The sequence below is a fragment of the Suncus etruscus genome, chromosome 1 (assembly GCF_024139225.1).
Source record: "Suncus etruscus isolate mSunEtr1 chromosome 1, mSunEtr1.pri.cur, whole genome shotgun sequence".
In the NCBI taxonomy this organism is placed as follows: domain Eukaryota; kingdom Metazoa; phylum Chordata; class Mammalia; order Eulipotyphla; family Soricidae; genus Suncus; species Suncus etruscus.
The window spans coordinates 206,295,671-206,310,945 of record NC_064848.1 but is presented as its reverse complement, the minus strand read 5'-3'; the positions used below and the strand labels follow the sequence as shown (position 1 = coordinate 206,310,945).

The 15,275-nt window shown below is 55.8% G+C and overlaps 1 protein-coding gene across 1 annotated transcript in view; it reads left to right on the top strand.

The window, feature by feature from the left end:
- Positions 1-15,275, top strand: part of DNAH17 (dynein axonemal heavy chain 17) — a 71,715-nt gene that overhangs the window by 30,168 nt on the left and 26,272 nt on the right. Inside the window, exons 35-53 of the mRNA XM_049768622.1 lie at positions 102-258; positions 1,176-1,280; positions 3,870-4,027; positions 4,108-4,246; positions 4,898-5,125; positions 5,203-5,340; positions 7,204-7,336; positions 7,959-8,086; positions 8,475-8,623; positions 9,681-9,963; positions 10,056-10,229; positions 10,326-10,533; positions 10,879-11,044; positions 11,544-11,646; positions 12,326-12,473; positions 12,788-12,879; positions 13,711-13,872; positions 14,055-14,219; positions 14,296-14,487. Coding sequence (XP_049624579.1) covers positions 102-258; positions 1,176-1,280; positions 3,870-4,027; positions 4,108-4,246; positions 4,898-5,125; positions 5,203-5,340; positions 7,204-7,336; positions 7,959-8,086; positions 8,475-8,623; positions 9,681-9,963; positions 10,056-10,229; positions 10,326-10,533; positions 10,879-11,044; positions 11,544-11,646; positions 12,326-12,473; positions 12,788-12,879; positions 13,711-13,872; positions 14,055-14,219; positions 14,296-14,487 — 3,028 coding nt within the window. The remainder of the gene's footprint in view (positions 1-101; positions 259-1,175; positions 1,281-3,869; positions 4,028-4,107; positions 4,247-4,897; positions 5,126-5,202; positions 5,341-7,203; positions 7,337-7,958; positions 8,087-8,474; positions 8,624-9,680; positions 9,964-10,055; positions 10,230-10,325; positions 10,534-10,878; positions 11,045-11,543; positions 11,647-12,325; positions 12,474-12,787; positions 12,880-13,710; positions 13,873-14,054; positions 14,220-14,295; positions 14,488-15,275) is intronic.

The window sequence follows — 15,275 nt, the reverse complement described above, 5'->3', positions numbered from 1 at the left end:
CAAGTTCCTCCTTGGTGCCTCCCCCATGTGCCTCTGTGAGGCTGAACTGGCATCACAGGAGACTTCTGGGCGTCTGTGTGGTAACCACAGGCCCTTTTCAGATGCTACATCACCCTCACCCAGTCGCTCCACCTGATCATGGGGGGCGCCCCCGCGGGTCCCGCTGGGACAGGCAAGACAGAGACCACTAAGGACCTGGGCCGAGCACTGGGCACCATGGTGTATGTCTTCAACTGCTCCGAGCAGATGGACTACAAGGTACCGGGTCCCTCCAAAGTGGCCAGCAACGTGCTGCCCAAGCCCTCCTGGGACTCCAGGACACTCTTGGGCATGTCCAGGGGTTCGGAAGAGGCTCCCAAGGCTGACAGCTAGAGTCCTGCCCTGCTGACAGCAGTACCTTTCTCAGACCCTTCCCATTCAGCCCTGCACAAGGACACATGCCCGGTCCAGTGCAGGTAGGGCTGGGGGAGGCCACGGGGGGGGGGGGGGCAGGAAGGATCTCAGCAGGACAGACAGCAAGATTCTCAGAATATGGAGCCGGAGAGATAGCATGGAGGTAAGGCATTTGCCTTTCATGCAGAAGGACGGTGGTTCAAATCCTGGCATTCCGTATGGTCCCCTGTGCCTGCCAGGGGAGATTTCTAGAGCATAGAGCCAGGGGTAACCCCTGAGTGCTGCCGGGTGTGACTCAAAAACCAAAAAAAAAAAAAAGATTCTCAGAATATCAGGGGGAGGCTGAGATCAGCAGCACTAGCACCTCCTGGCAGAGACCAAAGAACCCAGGTGGTTATATTCTAGAAAGTTCCATGTGAAGGATTTTACCCCTCCCCATACACAATCTACTCCCTGCTCATCCGGAGCCCCACAGGGAAATGTTCCTGTCCTCCCTCAGTTTGGTTCCCAGACCCTGTCTCCTATGGGGAGTCCTTCCCTTGGGCACAGAGAGTAAATGCAAGAGCTGAACTGGGCACAGAACCCAAGCAGGCCCCACAGTCCCAGGAGGGTCTGGGTCGGGCAGCAGTGATATGTCCTTCACCCAACCCTTTTGGAAGTGCCATTCCCCCACAACTTGCCACAGTGGATACAGCCAGAAAAGCCAGGAGGGGTAAGGGCTGGGCAGCCCCGTCCCTGCAACTGCAGAACCTTCATTTCCCCTCCCGCCCCCCCTCCCCCAGTCCTGCGGGAACATCTACAAGGGCCTGGCCCAGACAGGAGCCTGGGGCTGCTTCGATGAGTTCAACCGCATCTCGGTGGAAGTGCTGTCGGTGATCGCAGTGCAGGTGGGCCTGGAGGGAGCGTTGTCCATGTGGTGGGGATGGGGGTGGAGGACACTGTCAGGTGACCCGAGAAGTGACAGGTGCAGGTTCCGGAGTAAGTGTGGCCTCGGGGTTTGCATCTGGAGCTCAGGTGTGGGATCCAGGCACCGGAAAGAGAGGAGAGGAGAGGTGGGAGGGAGACAGGTTGTAAAATAAATCCCCATGTTGTGAAATCATCCCCAATGCCTATTTCCATCCCAGGCAGACAGGTCTGCTGCAGGTAGGGTAGCTGTGAAGGATTAATAAACCAAGCCAGTCAGGAGAGAATCATGGAGTCAGTGGCTTCTCCCTTGTGGCCTCTCATAGCAAACATGCGAAGCCAAACTGACCTTTCTTGATTTTTCCAATACAAAATCCACCAGGCAGGGGAGGGTTGAGTGATCCAGAGGAGCTTTTACAAATCAGAAGGAGAAGTTTGCAGGAAAGAGAAGAGGGCCCGGAGAGATGGCACAGCGGCGTTTGCTTTGCAAGCAGCCTATCCAGGACCAAAGGTGGTTGGTTCGAATCCCAGTGTCCCATATGGTCCCCCGTGCCTGCCAGGAGCTATTTCTGAGCAGACAGCCAGGAGTAATCCCTGAGCACTGCCGGGTGTGGCCCAAAAAGCAAAAAAAAAAAAAAAAAAGAGAGAGAGAAGAAGGGGGACTGCCTTTGTTTGGGGTTAGTAGCTGGGTGTCTTCTTACAAAGGATCTCACTCAAGGGACAAGATGAGAGAGGCCCTGTGACAGCCAGGTGGTACCCTGTGACAGTCTTTCCAGCACAGGGCATTCTGGGGAAGGTTGTGTGTGTGAGAGAAAGAGAGAGAGACAGAGACAAAGAGAGACAGAGAGACACACATCCATCAGCCAGGTATGCGCCTGCTCCCCCAGTCCCTAGAAGGTCAAGGGCTTCAAGTGATCTCACCCCCTATATACGGAGCACTGTGACAGAAGAGCCACTGTGGGCACTATGTCAGGTCTATCTCAGGGACCTGGGCCAGTCGTATCTGAGCCAGGAAGACAAATGTCACAGGCTTTGGAGCCCTAGTGGAATATGATGAGAGCAGATGACGGGGTCAGATCAAGTGTCAGCTCTAAGCTTAGCAGACCGAGGTGTTGGGTGCTGGTGATCCCAGAGGTGCAGTGGAGGCTGGAGGCTGGATTGTGGGGGACCCACAAGCACTGGGTACCCCAGTGAATGACGGCAAGGATGCCTCAGCTGTAACAAACCCACCTTGGAGAGAGAGGAGAGGACGGCTTACTCGGGTCTAGGACTGGGTCGGGTCGGAGAAAGAGCAGGATAGAAATATGGGAACCGCAAAGCCACAGCACTCTACACTGGCTGCAAACGGCAGCAGCCAAACTCTGAAGTGTGCCTTTCACACAGGTGGTGGGGTAGAGAGAAGGGGACATTGGTGGAGGGAGCAGTGTGGGGCCACTATGCCTGAAACTCAACCACGAATGACTTTGTAGACCACAGGGCCCGGCATGTATATTTATATATACATATACGTATAATTTTTGTTTGCATTTTTTGGGCCACACCTGGTGGTGCTCAAGGCTTACTCCTGACTCTGTTCAAAAATCACTCCTGGGAGGCTCAGGGACCCTATGCCAGGGAATGAGCCTTGGTTGCTCAAATGCAGCCCCTATTTTTAAAATTTTTTTTTTTTGGTTTTTGGGTCACACTCGGCAGTGCTCAGGGGTTACTCCTGGCTCCAGGCTCAGAAATTGCTCCTCACAGGCTCGGGGGACCATAGGGGATACCGGGATTCGAACCAATGACTTTTTGCATGAAAGGCAAATGCCTTACCTCCATGCTATCTCTCTGGCCCCTATTTTTAAATTTGAATGTAAAAAAATACTTCATCTTGGGGCTGGAGCGATAACATAGTGGTAGGGCATTGCCTTGCACACGGCCAAGCCAGGACAGATCTGGGTTAGATTCCTGGCATCCCATATGGTTCGCTGAGCCTGAGCACAGAGCCAGGAATAACTCCTGAGAGCCACGAGGTGTGACCAAAAAAGAATTCATCTTATCACAAAAGATTAATATTTTTATCACTGGGCAGTGTGATGGGCCAGAGTTGGCCTCCAGGTAGGGCTGTGAAAATGCCCATTCCCCCCAGGATGGACTAGCAACACAGGCCGCCCTCCAGCGGCCATTGGCAGGTTTACAACTGTGTTGCCAAGTCTGGGAGGACCCACTGAGTGATGCTCTTAGGGACAGACAGTGTGGGGTGTCCGGGAAGAGCCCACGGGAGTAGGCCTCTGTGTGGGATGCCTGGGGGCCTTCTCAGAGGACACTTCCCCATCAGTTTTACAATGACAAAATTCTGGAAGCAGAGGATTAGAGTGCAGAAGAGGGACAATGGGGGAAGGGCCCATACCTGCATGGAGTTTCCACAGGAGACATAGTCTCCCCATCACATCTGTCTTGCCATCACCTGTGACTCTGCCATCACCCTCAGTTTCAGGGTGTCCTTGAAGTGAGGACTCAAGCTGGCATTCAACACCCAACCAGGGGATGGGAGTAGGGACAGGGCAAAGCTGACGTGACCATGGCCCATCGTTCAGGTGAAATGCGTCCAGGACGCCATCCGGGCCAAGAAGAAGACGTTCAACTTCCTGGGCGAGATGATCAGCCTCATCCCCTCCGTGGGCATCTTCATCACCATGAACCCCGGCTATGCCGGCCGCACCGAGCTCCCAGAGAACCTCAAGGCGCTGTTCAGGTGCGCTCAGCGGGCCTGACTCCACCTTCAAGGGTGGCGGTGAGGGAGGCAGTCTGGAGACACCCCCCTGCTGTCGCCAGGCCCTGCGCCATGGTCGTACCCGACTTTGAGCTCATCTGCGAGATCATGCTGGTGGCTGAGGGCTTCCTGGACGCGCGTCTCCTGGCCAGGAAGTTCATCACCCTCTACACCTTGTGCAAGGAGCTGCTGTCCAAGCAGGTGTGTGTCTGTGTGTGTGTGTGTGTAGGCAGTTGAACATGCCTTCCACCACTCCCTGCAGAGGCAAGCATGTCCCTGTATATGTCATGCCCCAGCCCTGCCCAGTCTGTGAGGAAACCTATGCACATGTGTTATTGTGGGGTGTGGTCACATGTATACATGGGTGGAGAGGCATGGTCACTTGTGCACAATTGGAGGTGTGGTTACATGTGTGAACAGCATGGTCATGTGGAGGTGTGTGGTGATATGTGTGACACATGGAATGTAGTTTCACATTCAAATGTGTGGGTTGGCAGAATAACATGTGTGCGTGTAGTTGAATGTATACACAGGTAGTGAACCTGTGGGGAAGAATGGTCATGTGTGGTCATGTGTGTGGGTGTGGTCATGCATGTGAATCTAGGAGGATACTTGGCACAGGTAGAGGTGTGGTCATGTGTGCATATTTGAAGATATGGTTATACATGTGGGGCACATGTGGGGTGTTGTTACATATATAACTACGGGGAGGCATGGTCACACATGTGTGGGGAAGTGTGATCACCTATGAGGAGGCTTGGTCCCACATGGAAAGATGTCATCACGCATGTACACATGGGGTCCTGGTCTCACTTGTGCGGTATGGTCACCTGTGCACCGTGTTCCCCACAGGATCACTACGACTGGGGTCTGCGGGCCATCAAGTCTGTGCTGGTGGTGGCCGGCTCCCTGAAGAGGGGGGACCCCAACCGGGCAGAGGACCAGGTGCTCATGCGGGCGCTCAGGGACTTCAACATTCCCAAGATCGTGACCGACGACCTGCCCGTGTTCATGGGGCTCATTGGGGACCTTTTCCCAGCCCTGGACGTGCCCCGCAAGCGGGACCTGAACTTCGAGAAGGTGAGGAAAGCCCAGGGTGGCGCATCCACTGGGGTCTCACCTCAGTGCCCCTTGGCACTCAGCGCCCTTGGCCGCAGGTCATCAAGCAGAGCGTGGTGGAGCTGCGGCTGCAGGCCGAGGACAGCTTTGTGCTCAAGGTGGTGCAGCTGGAGGAACTGCTGCAAGTGCGACACTCAGTCTTCATCATCGGCAACGCCGGCAGCGGCAAGTCCCAGGTGAGCGCGCGCCTGGCTTCGGGCCCGCAAGGACTGCTGGCCGCTGTGCCCAGAGTCTCTGCCGGCCGGCAGGACTGACGCCCTCAGGGCTCAGTGCCAAGGGTTGGACTTTCATGTGCCTCTCAGGCCTGCGGGGACACGGTTGCTTTTGAAAAGACCAGTGACAGGTTGAAGCAACAATACAGTATTAGAGTTGCACTAGACTTGCACCCCAGAACACCATAGGGTCCCCCGAACTTGTCAGGAGTGATTCTTGAGTGCAGAGCCAGGAGTAAATCCTGAGCACTGCTGCATGTGTCCCCAAAACCAATAGATAATAGATAGATAGAAAAGATAAGATAGAGATTGATAGATGATAGATAAAGAGAGAGATAGAAAGATAGAGAGATAGAGAGAGATAGAGATAGAGAGAGATAGAGATAGATGATTGATAGATAGATAGATAGATAAAGAGATAGAGAGAGATAAAGAATAGAGAGATAGACAGACAGATAGAGATAGATAGATAGATAGATAGATAGATAGATAGATAGATAGATAGATAGATAGATAGATAGGCCAGAGTGATAGCACAGTGGGAAGCTGGGTGTGACCCAAAAACAAACTAAATAAATAAAATAAAATAAAATAGAGATCATGGGGGCCAGAGAGATAGCATGGAGGTAAGGCGTTTGCCTTTCATGCAGGAGGTCATCGGTTTGAATCCCGGCATCCCATATGGTCCCCTGTGCCTGCCAGGAGCAATTTCTGAGCCTGGAGCCAGGAATAACCCCTGAGCACTGCCGGGTGTGACCCAAAAACCACACACAAAAAAATTAGATAGAAGGGGAGACCGGAGAGATAGCATGGAAGTAAGGTATTTGCCTTTCCTGCAGAAGGTCATTGGTTCAAATCCCGGCATATATATATATATATATATATATATATATATATATATATATATATATACCAGATAGAAGGGGATGGAGAGATAGCATGGAGGTAGGGCGTTTGCCTTGCATGCAGAAGGACAGTGGTTCAAATCGCTGCATCCCATATGGTTCCCTGAGCCTGCCAGGAGTGATTTCTGAGTGTAGAGCCAGAAGTAACTCCTGAGCGCCACTGGGTGTGACAAGAAAAGAAAGAAAGAAAGAAAGAAAGAAAGAAAGAAAGAAAGAAAGAAAGAAAGAAAGAAAGAAAGAAAGAAAGAAAGAAAGAAAGAAAGAAAGAAAGAAAGAAAGAAAGAAAGAAAGAAAGAAAGAAAGAAAGAAAGAAAGAAAGAAAGAAAGAAGGGAGAGAGAGAAAGAAAGAAAGAAAGAAGGGAGAGAGAGAAAGAAAGAAAGAACAAAGAAAGAAAGAAAGAAAGAAAGAGAGAAAGAGAGAGAGAAAGAGAGAAAGAAAGAGAGAAAGAAAGAGAGAAAGAAAGTGGGGCCGGAGAGATAGCATGAAGGTAAGGCGTTTGCCTTTCATGCAGGAGGTCATCGGTTCGAATCCCGGCGCCCCATATGGTCCCCCGTGCCTGCCAGGAGCAATTTCTGAGCCTGGAGCCAGGAATAACCCCTGAGCACTGCCGGGTGTGACCCAAAAAAAAAAAAACACACACACACAAAAAAAAAATAGAGACCATGGAGAGGGCTTAAGGGCCGGTGCCCTGATTCTGTCCCCTGGCAAGTCCCCTGGCACTGCCTGGCCTGGCTCCCCAGGACAGTCAGAACTAGCCCCAAGTGCCCCCAAGTCTTGTTCCCCCAAAAGAAGCAGAAGCTTGAGCTCATGTGTGAGCCAGGATGCTGGCCCAGCCGCCTTTCTTTACTCCAGAAGATTCCGGCACCTGAGCGTGACTGTCTACCCTCTGCGGGGGTCCGGGGTGTCCCTGTCCTCACGTAGGTCCTCAAGTCACTGAACAAGACCTACCAGAACATGAAAAGAAAGCCGGTGGCCATTGACCTAGACCCCAAGGCTGTCACCTGTGACGAACTTTTCGGCATCATCAACCCGGCCACCAGGGAGTGGAAAGATGGTAATGAGGGGCAGGAACTCCGGGTTTCTGCTGTGTCCATACTCCCCAGGGCCCTCAGCGAGTGTGGGGGACATGCCCAGTGTGCAGGCTGCTTCAGGGAGGACTTGGGGGACCCTGGCATTTATCTGCAGGCCTGCAAGACAAAATGGACAGGGAGGAAGGATGGGGGAGGCCAGGCTGGTGAGGGGCAGGTCTGTTATCGGGGTCCTGCATCACACCCCAACATAGCTCAGTCTTCGTCGCCCCTACACCCTCTCAGCCCCTGGCCCTGGTCTCCCTGAGAACAGGAAGGTGATTGTCCTGGAGTTCCCCATTTCCAGTACTCAGCAAACCTCTGCAGGAGGTGACAGGTGCTGAGTGGGAAGAGGGAGACAGCCTCTCACCTGTCAAAGGTCTGCTGTTCCCCTGGGCCAGGGCAGGGCAGGCTGGTGGGACCCGAGGGGCAGCAAGAGTTCAGCACCTAGGAATGCCATCAACACTTCACTCCCACCTGCCTGCTCATCTGCTCACACCTGCCCACACAAACCCACCTGTTCCTACAGCCATGTTCAGACCTCCCCACTTCATGTCTGTTCACATTCGTCCATTTATCCTGTTCCCATCTCCCCACCCACCCACCCAGGCCTCTTCTCCACCATCATGCGGGACCTGGCCAACATCACCCACGATGGCCCCAAGTGGATCGTGCTGGACGGGGACATAGACCCCATGTGGATCGAATCCCTCAACACTGTCATGGATGACAACAAGGTGAAATTTTGGGGCCCAGGGGCTCACCCCCAAACTCCACACCAGGGTCAGAGGGCTCAGGGGAACTGCTGGCACCACCCCGTGGCCAAAGCAGGCCAGAGCGCAGTATGCACTCCGCTTCTGCACCAGCCCTCCAGTTCTCTGAGCCTCAAGGTGGGTGAAGAACCAACGTGGACTGTAGCTTGGCAGGTGCATTTGGCATCTGGGAGGGCAGGAGGCACAGTCAGTGGAAGCAGCTCCAGAGGAAGCAGGAGAGAGGTGGGGACACGGGGCCAGGAAGTGCTCGTGCCAGCCATGGGGGAGCTTGGGGGCATCAGGACAGTGGAGAGACCCAGGCGGAAGCGCTGGCCGGTGGCAGGAGCGCACCCTGGAATAGACTCCCCACCAGGTGCTCACGTTGGCCAGCAACGAGCGGATCCCCCTGAACCGCACCATGAGGCTCGTGTTTGAGATCAGCCACCTTCGAACTGCCACACCAGCCACCGTGTCGCGCGCAGGGATTCTCTACATCAACCCCGCCGACCTAGGCTGGAACCCGTGAGTGGGCTTGGGGTCCCCCGCCTGGGTGCCAGAGCAAGGGAGCCCACGGAGCCTTGTGAGCTGACGTCCAGTCACCACCACTCCCATGAACTCATGTCCACACACATCTCTAAGGCCAGGTTACTTTTAGGCCACTGATGGAAGCAGGGGACAGACGTGTCATGAACACTGTAACGTGATGGCACTGGAACTTGGTGGGCCTTGAACCCATGTTCAGGGACCCCTTTTGTCAATCCAGACCAGTCCCGGGTCTCAGTAGACATGTCTTATGGCCCCCCGTTATGCCTTGGGCACCCTGTTTGAGAGCTATTGGGTTGGGAGGACTGCAGGAAAGGAACGAAGGCCAGGTGGAGTGTGAACATGGCATGGGGTGAGGAGACAGGACGGGGTGCACAGAGGTGCCATGGGACAGTGAGTGGAGCAGGAACTGGGTTCCTCAACGGGAGTGACAAATCACCAGAGCAAGTGGCTGTGAAGGTACAGGAAGGATGGGGAACTGCAGGGGTGACACCGCAGCCTGTGACCGGCCCCCAACCTGAGCTCATGCTCTGCCAGGCTTGGACGAGACCTTTGCTTCCAATAAGTTCCTCCCAGAGAGGCATCCTGATCACTCACAAGCAGGGCCCCTCACAACTCGGAGGGACCTCACCCCTACTGCAAGGGTGGATCAGCACTCTGCAACCCTCACTGGGAACAAGTGGGTGCTGCCCCACCCTGCACAACACCCCGGGACGGCAGGATGTGTGGGCTGGGACATGTTCCTGAATGTCCCACCTTTCCAACTCAGAACTGTGGCCCCATCCTCCAAAATCATTCAAGCATGTTTCAGGCATGGCTGGGTTGGGGAATCTTGGCTCTGATCTTTCTTGTCCTTTCTTTGCCTCTCCCGCTCTTCCCCACCCTGACCAGGTCACAGAACCTTTCTCTTCTCTCCCCCGCCAGAATGTGGGGTGGCAATGTTGGTCCCTAGTTCTCTCCTCCATCACCCTCCCCATGCCGCATGGACCTCCCACCTCAGCCCCACGCCTCACCCATTACACCCCGACTTCCCCAGGGTGGTGAGCAGCTGGATCGAGAGGCGCAAAGTGCAGTCGGAAAAGGCCAACCTGATGATCCTCTTCGACAAGTACCTGCCCACCTGCCTAGACAAATTGCGCGTGGGCTTCAAGAAGATCACACCGGTGCCCGAAATCACCACCATCCAGACGCTGCTCTACCTGCTCGAGTGTCTCCTCACTGAGACCACTGTGACGCCCGACTCTCCCAAGGAGCTCTACGAGCTCTACTTTGTCTTTGCCTGCTTCTGGGCCTTTGGCGGAGCCATGTTCCAGGACCAGGTGAGGCCTCCGCCACTCAGCTTCGGCCCTTGCACCCTTCACCCCGCCCGGTCCTGCCTGCAGCGCTCAGGCACGGTCACTGCCCTCCGCAGCTCATAGACTACCGGGTAGAATTCAGCCGCTGGTGGGTGAACGAGTTTCGCAGCATCAAGTTCCCGTCGCAAGGCAGCATGTTTGACTACTACATTGACCCCGACACCAAGAAGTTCCTGCCCTGGACCGACAAGGTGCCCAGCTTCGAACTGGACCCCGACATCCCGCTACAGGTAGCGCCTGGGTGCAAGGGTTGGGTGGGATGTGTGCAGGGTGGGGAAGGGGTCCAGGGCTGTGTGTGTCTGAGCTCCTGGCTCTGCTCTGCCCAGGCCTCCCTCGTGCACACCACAGAGACCATCCGTATCCGCTACTTCATGGATCTGCTCATGGAAAAGGGGTGGCCCGTCATGCTGGTAGGCAATGCGGGCACTGGGAAGTCAGTGCTGATGGGGGACAAGCTGGCCAGCCTCAGCTCCGACGAGTACCTGGTACAGGCTGTGCCCTTCAACTTCTACACCACCTCTGCCATGCTGCAGGGTGAGGAGCTGGGCCGGGCACCTGAGGGGCTGCCCAGCCTGTCACATGCTCCCCACTGGGTCCTGCAGTGCTGCCCACTGCCCCCACCTTCCCTGTGCCCCTTCTCAGCTCCGACCCTGGACCCTGTTGTGGCCACTGGGCTTGTCTCTGCCCAGAGGGACAGGGACCGGGGAAGGCCGGGACCCAACCCCACTATGTCTTCCTCCAATCTGAAACCTCAGAGTTTCCTGAGGCTGAGATGCTGCCATCCTCTCCTGGGGGTGGGGTGCACCAAGCCCACAGCTGCCATGCTCAGGGGACTCCACCAAGTGCTGTGGCAGTTTTAGCAACTGTGGGTGGTTCTAGGGGTCCTGGAGAAGCCCCTGGAGAAGAAGTCAGGGCGTAACTATGGGCCCCCCGGCACCAAGAAGCTCATCTACTTCATCGACGACATGAACATGCCAGAGGTGGACAAATATGGCACCGTGGCGCCCCACACGCTTATCCGCCAGCACATGGACCACGGGCATTGGTGAGGGGCGGGGACACACGCTCCCCCACTACACAGGGACCCTCATGGCCTGAGACAGGAACACTGAGGGAGTGAACCAGCTTTAGGAAAGTTCTAGAAACGCTCCTTCAGACCTAACCACAGTTCAGGCTCTCCAGGAGAGACTCAGGACAGGCTCCCAGCTGTACCAAGTATAGGGAATGGGAGAGGGCATGTTGGCTGAGATGCACACTGGGGTGTCCATCTGCTGGAGGGACGGAGGTGTAGAACAGGACGAAGGCAAGAGAGTATGTTGGGTCCGCACTTTGTGGTACCCACACACCCTGGCATAGACTCTCTGTGGCTCTTCCAGAGATGTGGGAACGGTGCCCGATGCATATGGGCGGCACCCGAGATGGAACTCAGGGCCTCACGCACATGGGGTAGATGCTTCTGCCACTAGCCTCAGCCTTGCTTCTCTTGCCCGCAGTGGGGGTGGTCTGGCAGGCCTGACATTTGGCCTGTGGGCTTCATCCCGCAGGTACGACAGGCAGAAGCTGACACTGAAGGATGTACACAACTGTCAGTACGTGGCCTGCATGAACCCCACGTCGGGCTCCTTCACCATCGACCCCCGGCTCCAGGTCAGCAGGAAGGGGCACCCTGGAGTCAGCCATTCTGGCTACCACCAGACAGTTCAGCTGTGTGGAGGGAGTGGCAGGGAGGGAGGCAGAACATTCCAAGGCTGTGAGTCCCCTGTGGGCACCCCCTCCAGTGCTCCTCTCCAGGAGTAGCAAATCCTCCAGCATCCACACAGCTGGGCAGGACAATGTTTGCTTCTTTTTTTTTTTTTTTTTTTTTTTGGGTCACACCCAGCTGTGCTCAGGGCTTACTCCTGGCTCTGCACTCAGAAATTGCTCCTGGCAGGCTCAGGGGACCATATGGGACGCCGGGATTCGAACCACTGTCCTTCTGCATGAAAGGCAAACGCCCTACCTCCATGCTATCTCTCCAGTCCCCAGATGTTTGCTTCTAATGGAGGCAGGAGAGAGGCACTTACCTGCACGCATCAGATCTCAGTTCTGACGCCTGAGCAGCGCCAGATGTGGTCCCCAAGTTGTCTCTGTGATAATGCAGATGAAACAAGATGTCCTGTTGGTCTACTTCCCCCCAAGATCACAGCAGAGAGGGGGCTGCACCCACAATTTCCCAAAGGCACACAGTAACATGGGGGATCAGAGCCCAGCGCTCTGTGGGCCTTGCACATAGGAGGTGGAGGGTAGTAGCCAGCCCCCGCCAAGCCCCACGTTTGTTGTTCCGCAGAGGCATTTCTGCGTGTTTGCCGTCAGCTTCCCAGGCCAGGAGGCGCTCACAACCATCTACAACACCATCCTGAGCCAGCACCTGTCCTACCGTTCCGTCCCCATGGTCGTGCAGCGGCTAAGTGGCCAGCTGGTGGCCTCGGCTCTAGGTAAGCTGGAGGCCAAAAACTGCTGTCAGTCAAGGGTCACTGGGGGGTGTCTTCCTTACCACTCCCATCAGTTTATTTCTGATTAGAAATCAGTGCTTTGTCTCTGCAAAGGAGTGGGGCAAACTCCGCTTGCTTATAGCAAGGGCCAAGAGAGGTGGGCGGCTCAGGGCCCAGAAGTGATGGGTACATTCAAGCTGCTGCTGCCCCATTCACTGCACTTTGGCGGGTTCCCCTGGACACTGTCCACCTGCATCAGGCTAGGAACTCGCAGAGTTTGCTTGGGTGTCGGCAGCGAGGTCTTTTTCCACTCACAGCCCTTCACCAGAAAGTCACGACCACCTTCCTCCCCACGGCCATCAAGTTCCACTACATCTTCAACCTCAGGGATCTCTCCAACATCTTCCAGGTACCGCCCTGCAGCCCCTTATCTGGCTGTCGCATACCCTAGCCCAGGGCTCCAGTCTCCTGTCACCCTGATGGTACTAGGGGTGCTAAGGTCACTGTTACCAGTGCTCGTGATGGTGGCAGTGAACATCAAGACAGTGATGAAAGGAGAGATAACACAGTGGTACAGTGTTTGCCTTGCATGCATGGTTCAAATTTCGGCATCCCATATGGTCCCCCGAGCCTGCCAGGAGCGATTTCTGAGCGTAGAGCAAGAAGACACCCTTGAGCACTGCTGGGTGTGACCCAAAAGCCAAAAAAAAAAGAGTGGCAAATGGTGCTGGCTGTAACCATAATGGGGACAGTGTTGGTGCTGACAAGGCGAGGATGTCACTGTCCTCAGTTATAATAACAATGCTCCCAGTGATGATGGTGAAGGTGACAGCAGTGGTGATGGAGCTTTCGCCACTTGTTTTGTCATATTTAGAGTATAGTCCCATTTTCACCTCTGGAGCATGCACTGAGCTTTCAGAGACGTATTCAGCATGGAGTTCCTGCCCCTTACCCCCAGGCTCATCCACTTCCACACCTTTGGTCCCACTTGGGTCCCCCAAGCCCACCCTGACATGTGCTCACTGACCGAAACTCCAGAAAGGCCCCAGCCTCCCCCCAAACAGCGGACCCTCCGTCGGTTCCTGTCTTTGCTCTCCCCAGCCCCTCAGTCAGCGCGGCCACACGGCACCAGAGCTCATGGTGGCCACAGGGCTGGGCCCCACCAACCCTGTCCCTGCTGTCCCACGTTCCCCCATCTGGTGACCACCTGGCATCTGCTGATGGCCCTTTGGCCGGGCAGGGCATCTTGTTCTCCACCATAGAGATTCTGAGGAGCCCCCTGGAACTGGTCCGCCTCTGGCTCCACGAATCCGAGCGTGTGTACGGCGACAAGATGGTGGATGACAAAGACCAGGAGACCCTGCGCCGGGTCACCATGGCCTCCACCAAGAAGTTCTTCGATGTGCGTCCTGCAGGAGAGGACGGGGCGGGGATCAGGCCACACCTTGGGTTTCAGAATTCTTCCTGCAGAGGCCTCCCTGGGGGAATGCTGCAAATACATGGGCCCTGGACACTTTGCTTGCCAACGTCCTGGGTGCCTCAAGGGGCTGCCGTGGTGAGTGACCCTCAGACGCCCCCACGCAGGACCTCGGGGAAGAGAACCTGTTTGCCAAACCCAACATGTATTGCCACTTCGCACAAGGCGTCGGAGACTCCAAGTACTTCGTGGTGAGCGACGTGGCGTTCTTGAACAAGATCCTTGTGGACGCCCTGGACAGCTACAACGAGGTCAACGCCGTCATGAACTTGGTGAGGTGATGAGGCCCTAGGGCGGGTACCCCCATGTGGTGGCCGCCCTGTGCCCACCTAGCCGCTTCCTCTTCAGGTACTGTTCGAAGACGCGGTGGCTCACGTCTGCCGCATCAACCGCATCCTGGAGGCGCCACGCGGCAACGCCCTGCTGGTGGGTGTGGGCGGCAGTGGCAAGCAAAGCCTGTCCCGCCTGGCTGCCTACATCAGCGCCCTCGACGTCTTCCAGATCACCCTCAAGAAGGGCTACGCCATCCCCGACCTTAAGGTGTGTGGCCCTGAGAGGGGACAAGCCGGGACACCCACCTGGGCCACTCCCTCATGGTCAGGGCCTGCCAGACCATGTGACATTCCCACAGCTGGTCGCCAAGGCCCAAGGCAGTAGTCTGGGGAGACAGGGCCAGACGCTTGGAAACCCTTACAGTAGGGGAAGGTCCAAGCCCTTCAGGGGCAGCTCTGCAGTTCCCCAACTTCCAGACCAGCAGGGGGCAGCAAGAGCATGACCGTATCCTCCCATGGCATCCCAACACCCCCCGGACTCAGGCATCCCCTTATTTGAGCTTCACATTCCTCCCTGACCCTAGAGCAAGACTGTGTCCTCCATCTGGGTGTACCCTAGTGTCCTTGGGCTGACCGACAGGTCCTGCCTTCTCCTCCTGCATAGTGAACCCAAAAGTAGCAAGAGGACCCCAATGGCACAGGAGCTAAGGAGGGAGGAGGAAGCATGGGGCTGAGTGAAGGTAGCAAGGGGGAAGTTAAGTGCCCCACATGCAGCCTGGAGCCATGGGAAGCAGAGGAGTGGAGGGACAGTGCTATTTTGGTTTCCCCCTCTGCTACCCGGCTGCTTCTCCCTCACTTTGGGGTTATCTATTGACCTTGTTGCTTGCCAGGAAATTGGGCCTTGGAGGCTGCATGGTCCCCCAGCTGGCTCTGGCTTCAGTCCTTGGAAATGTTTCCTCCCAACAGACATAGGGAGGTGACCACTTCCAAAGGCCTTGGAGAAGCAGTGGCAGGGAACTCCTGGGACTAGCAGTGCTGGGGGGACCAGGTGGTGCC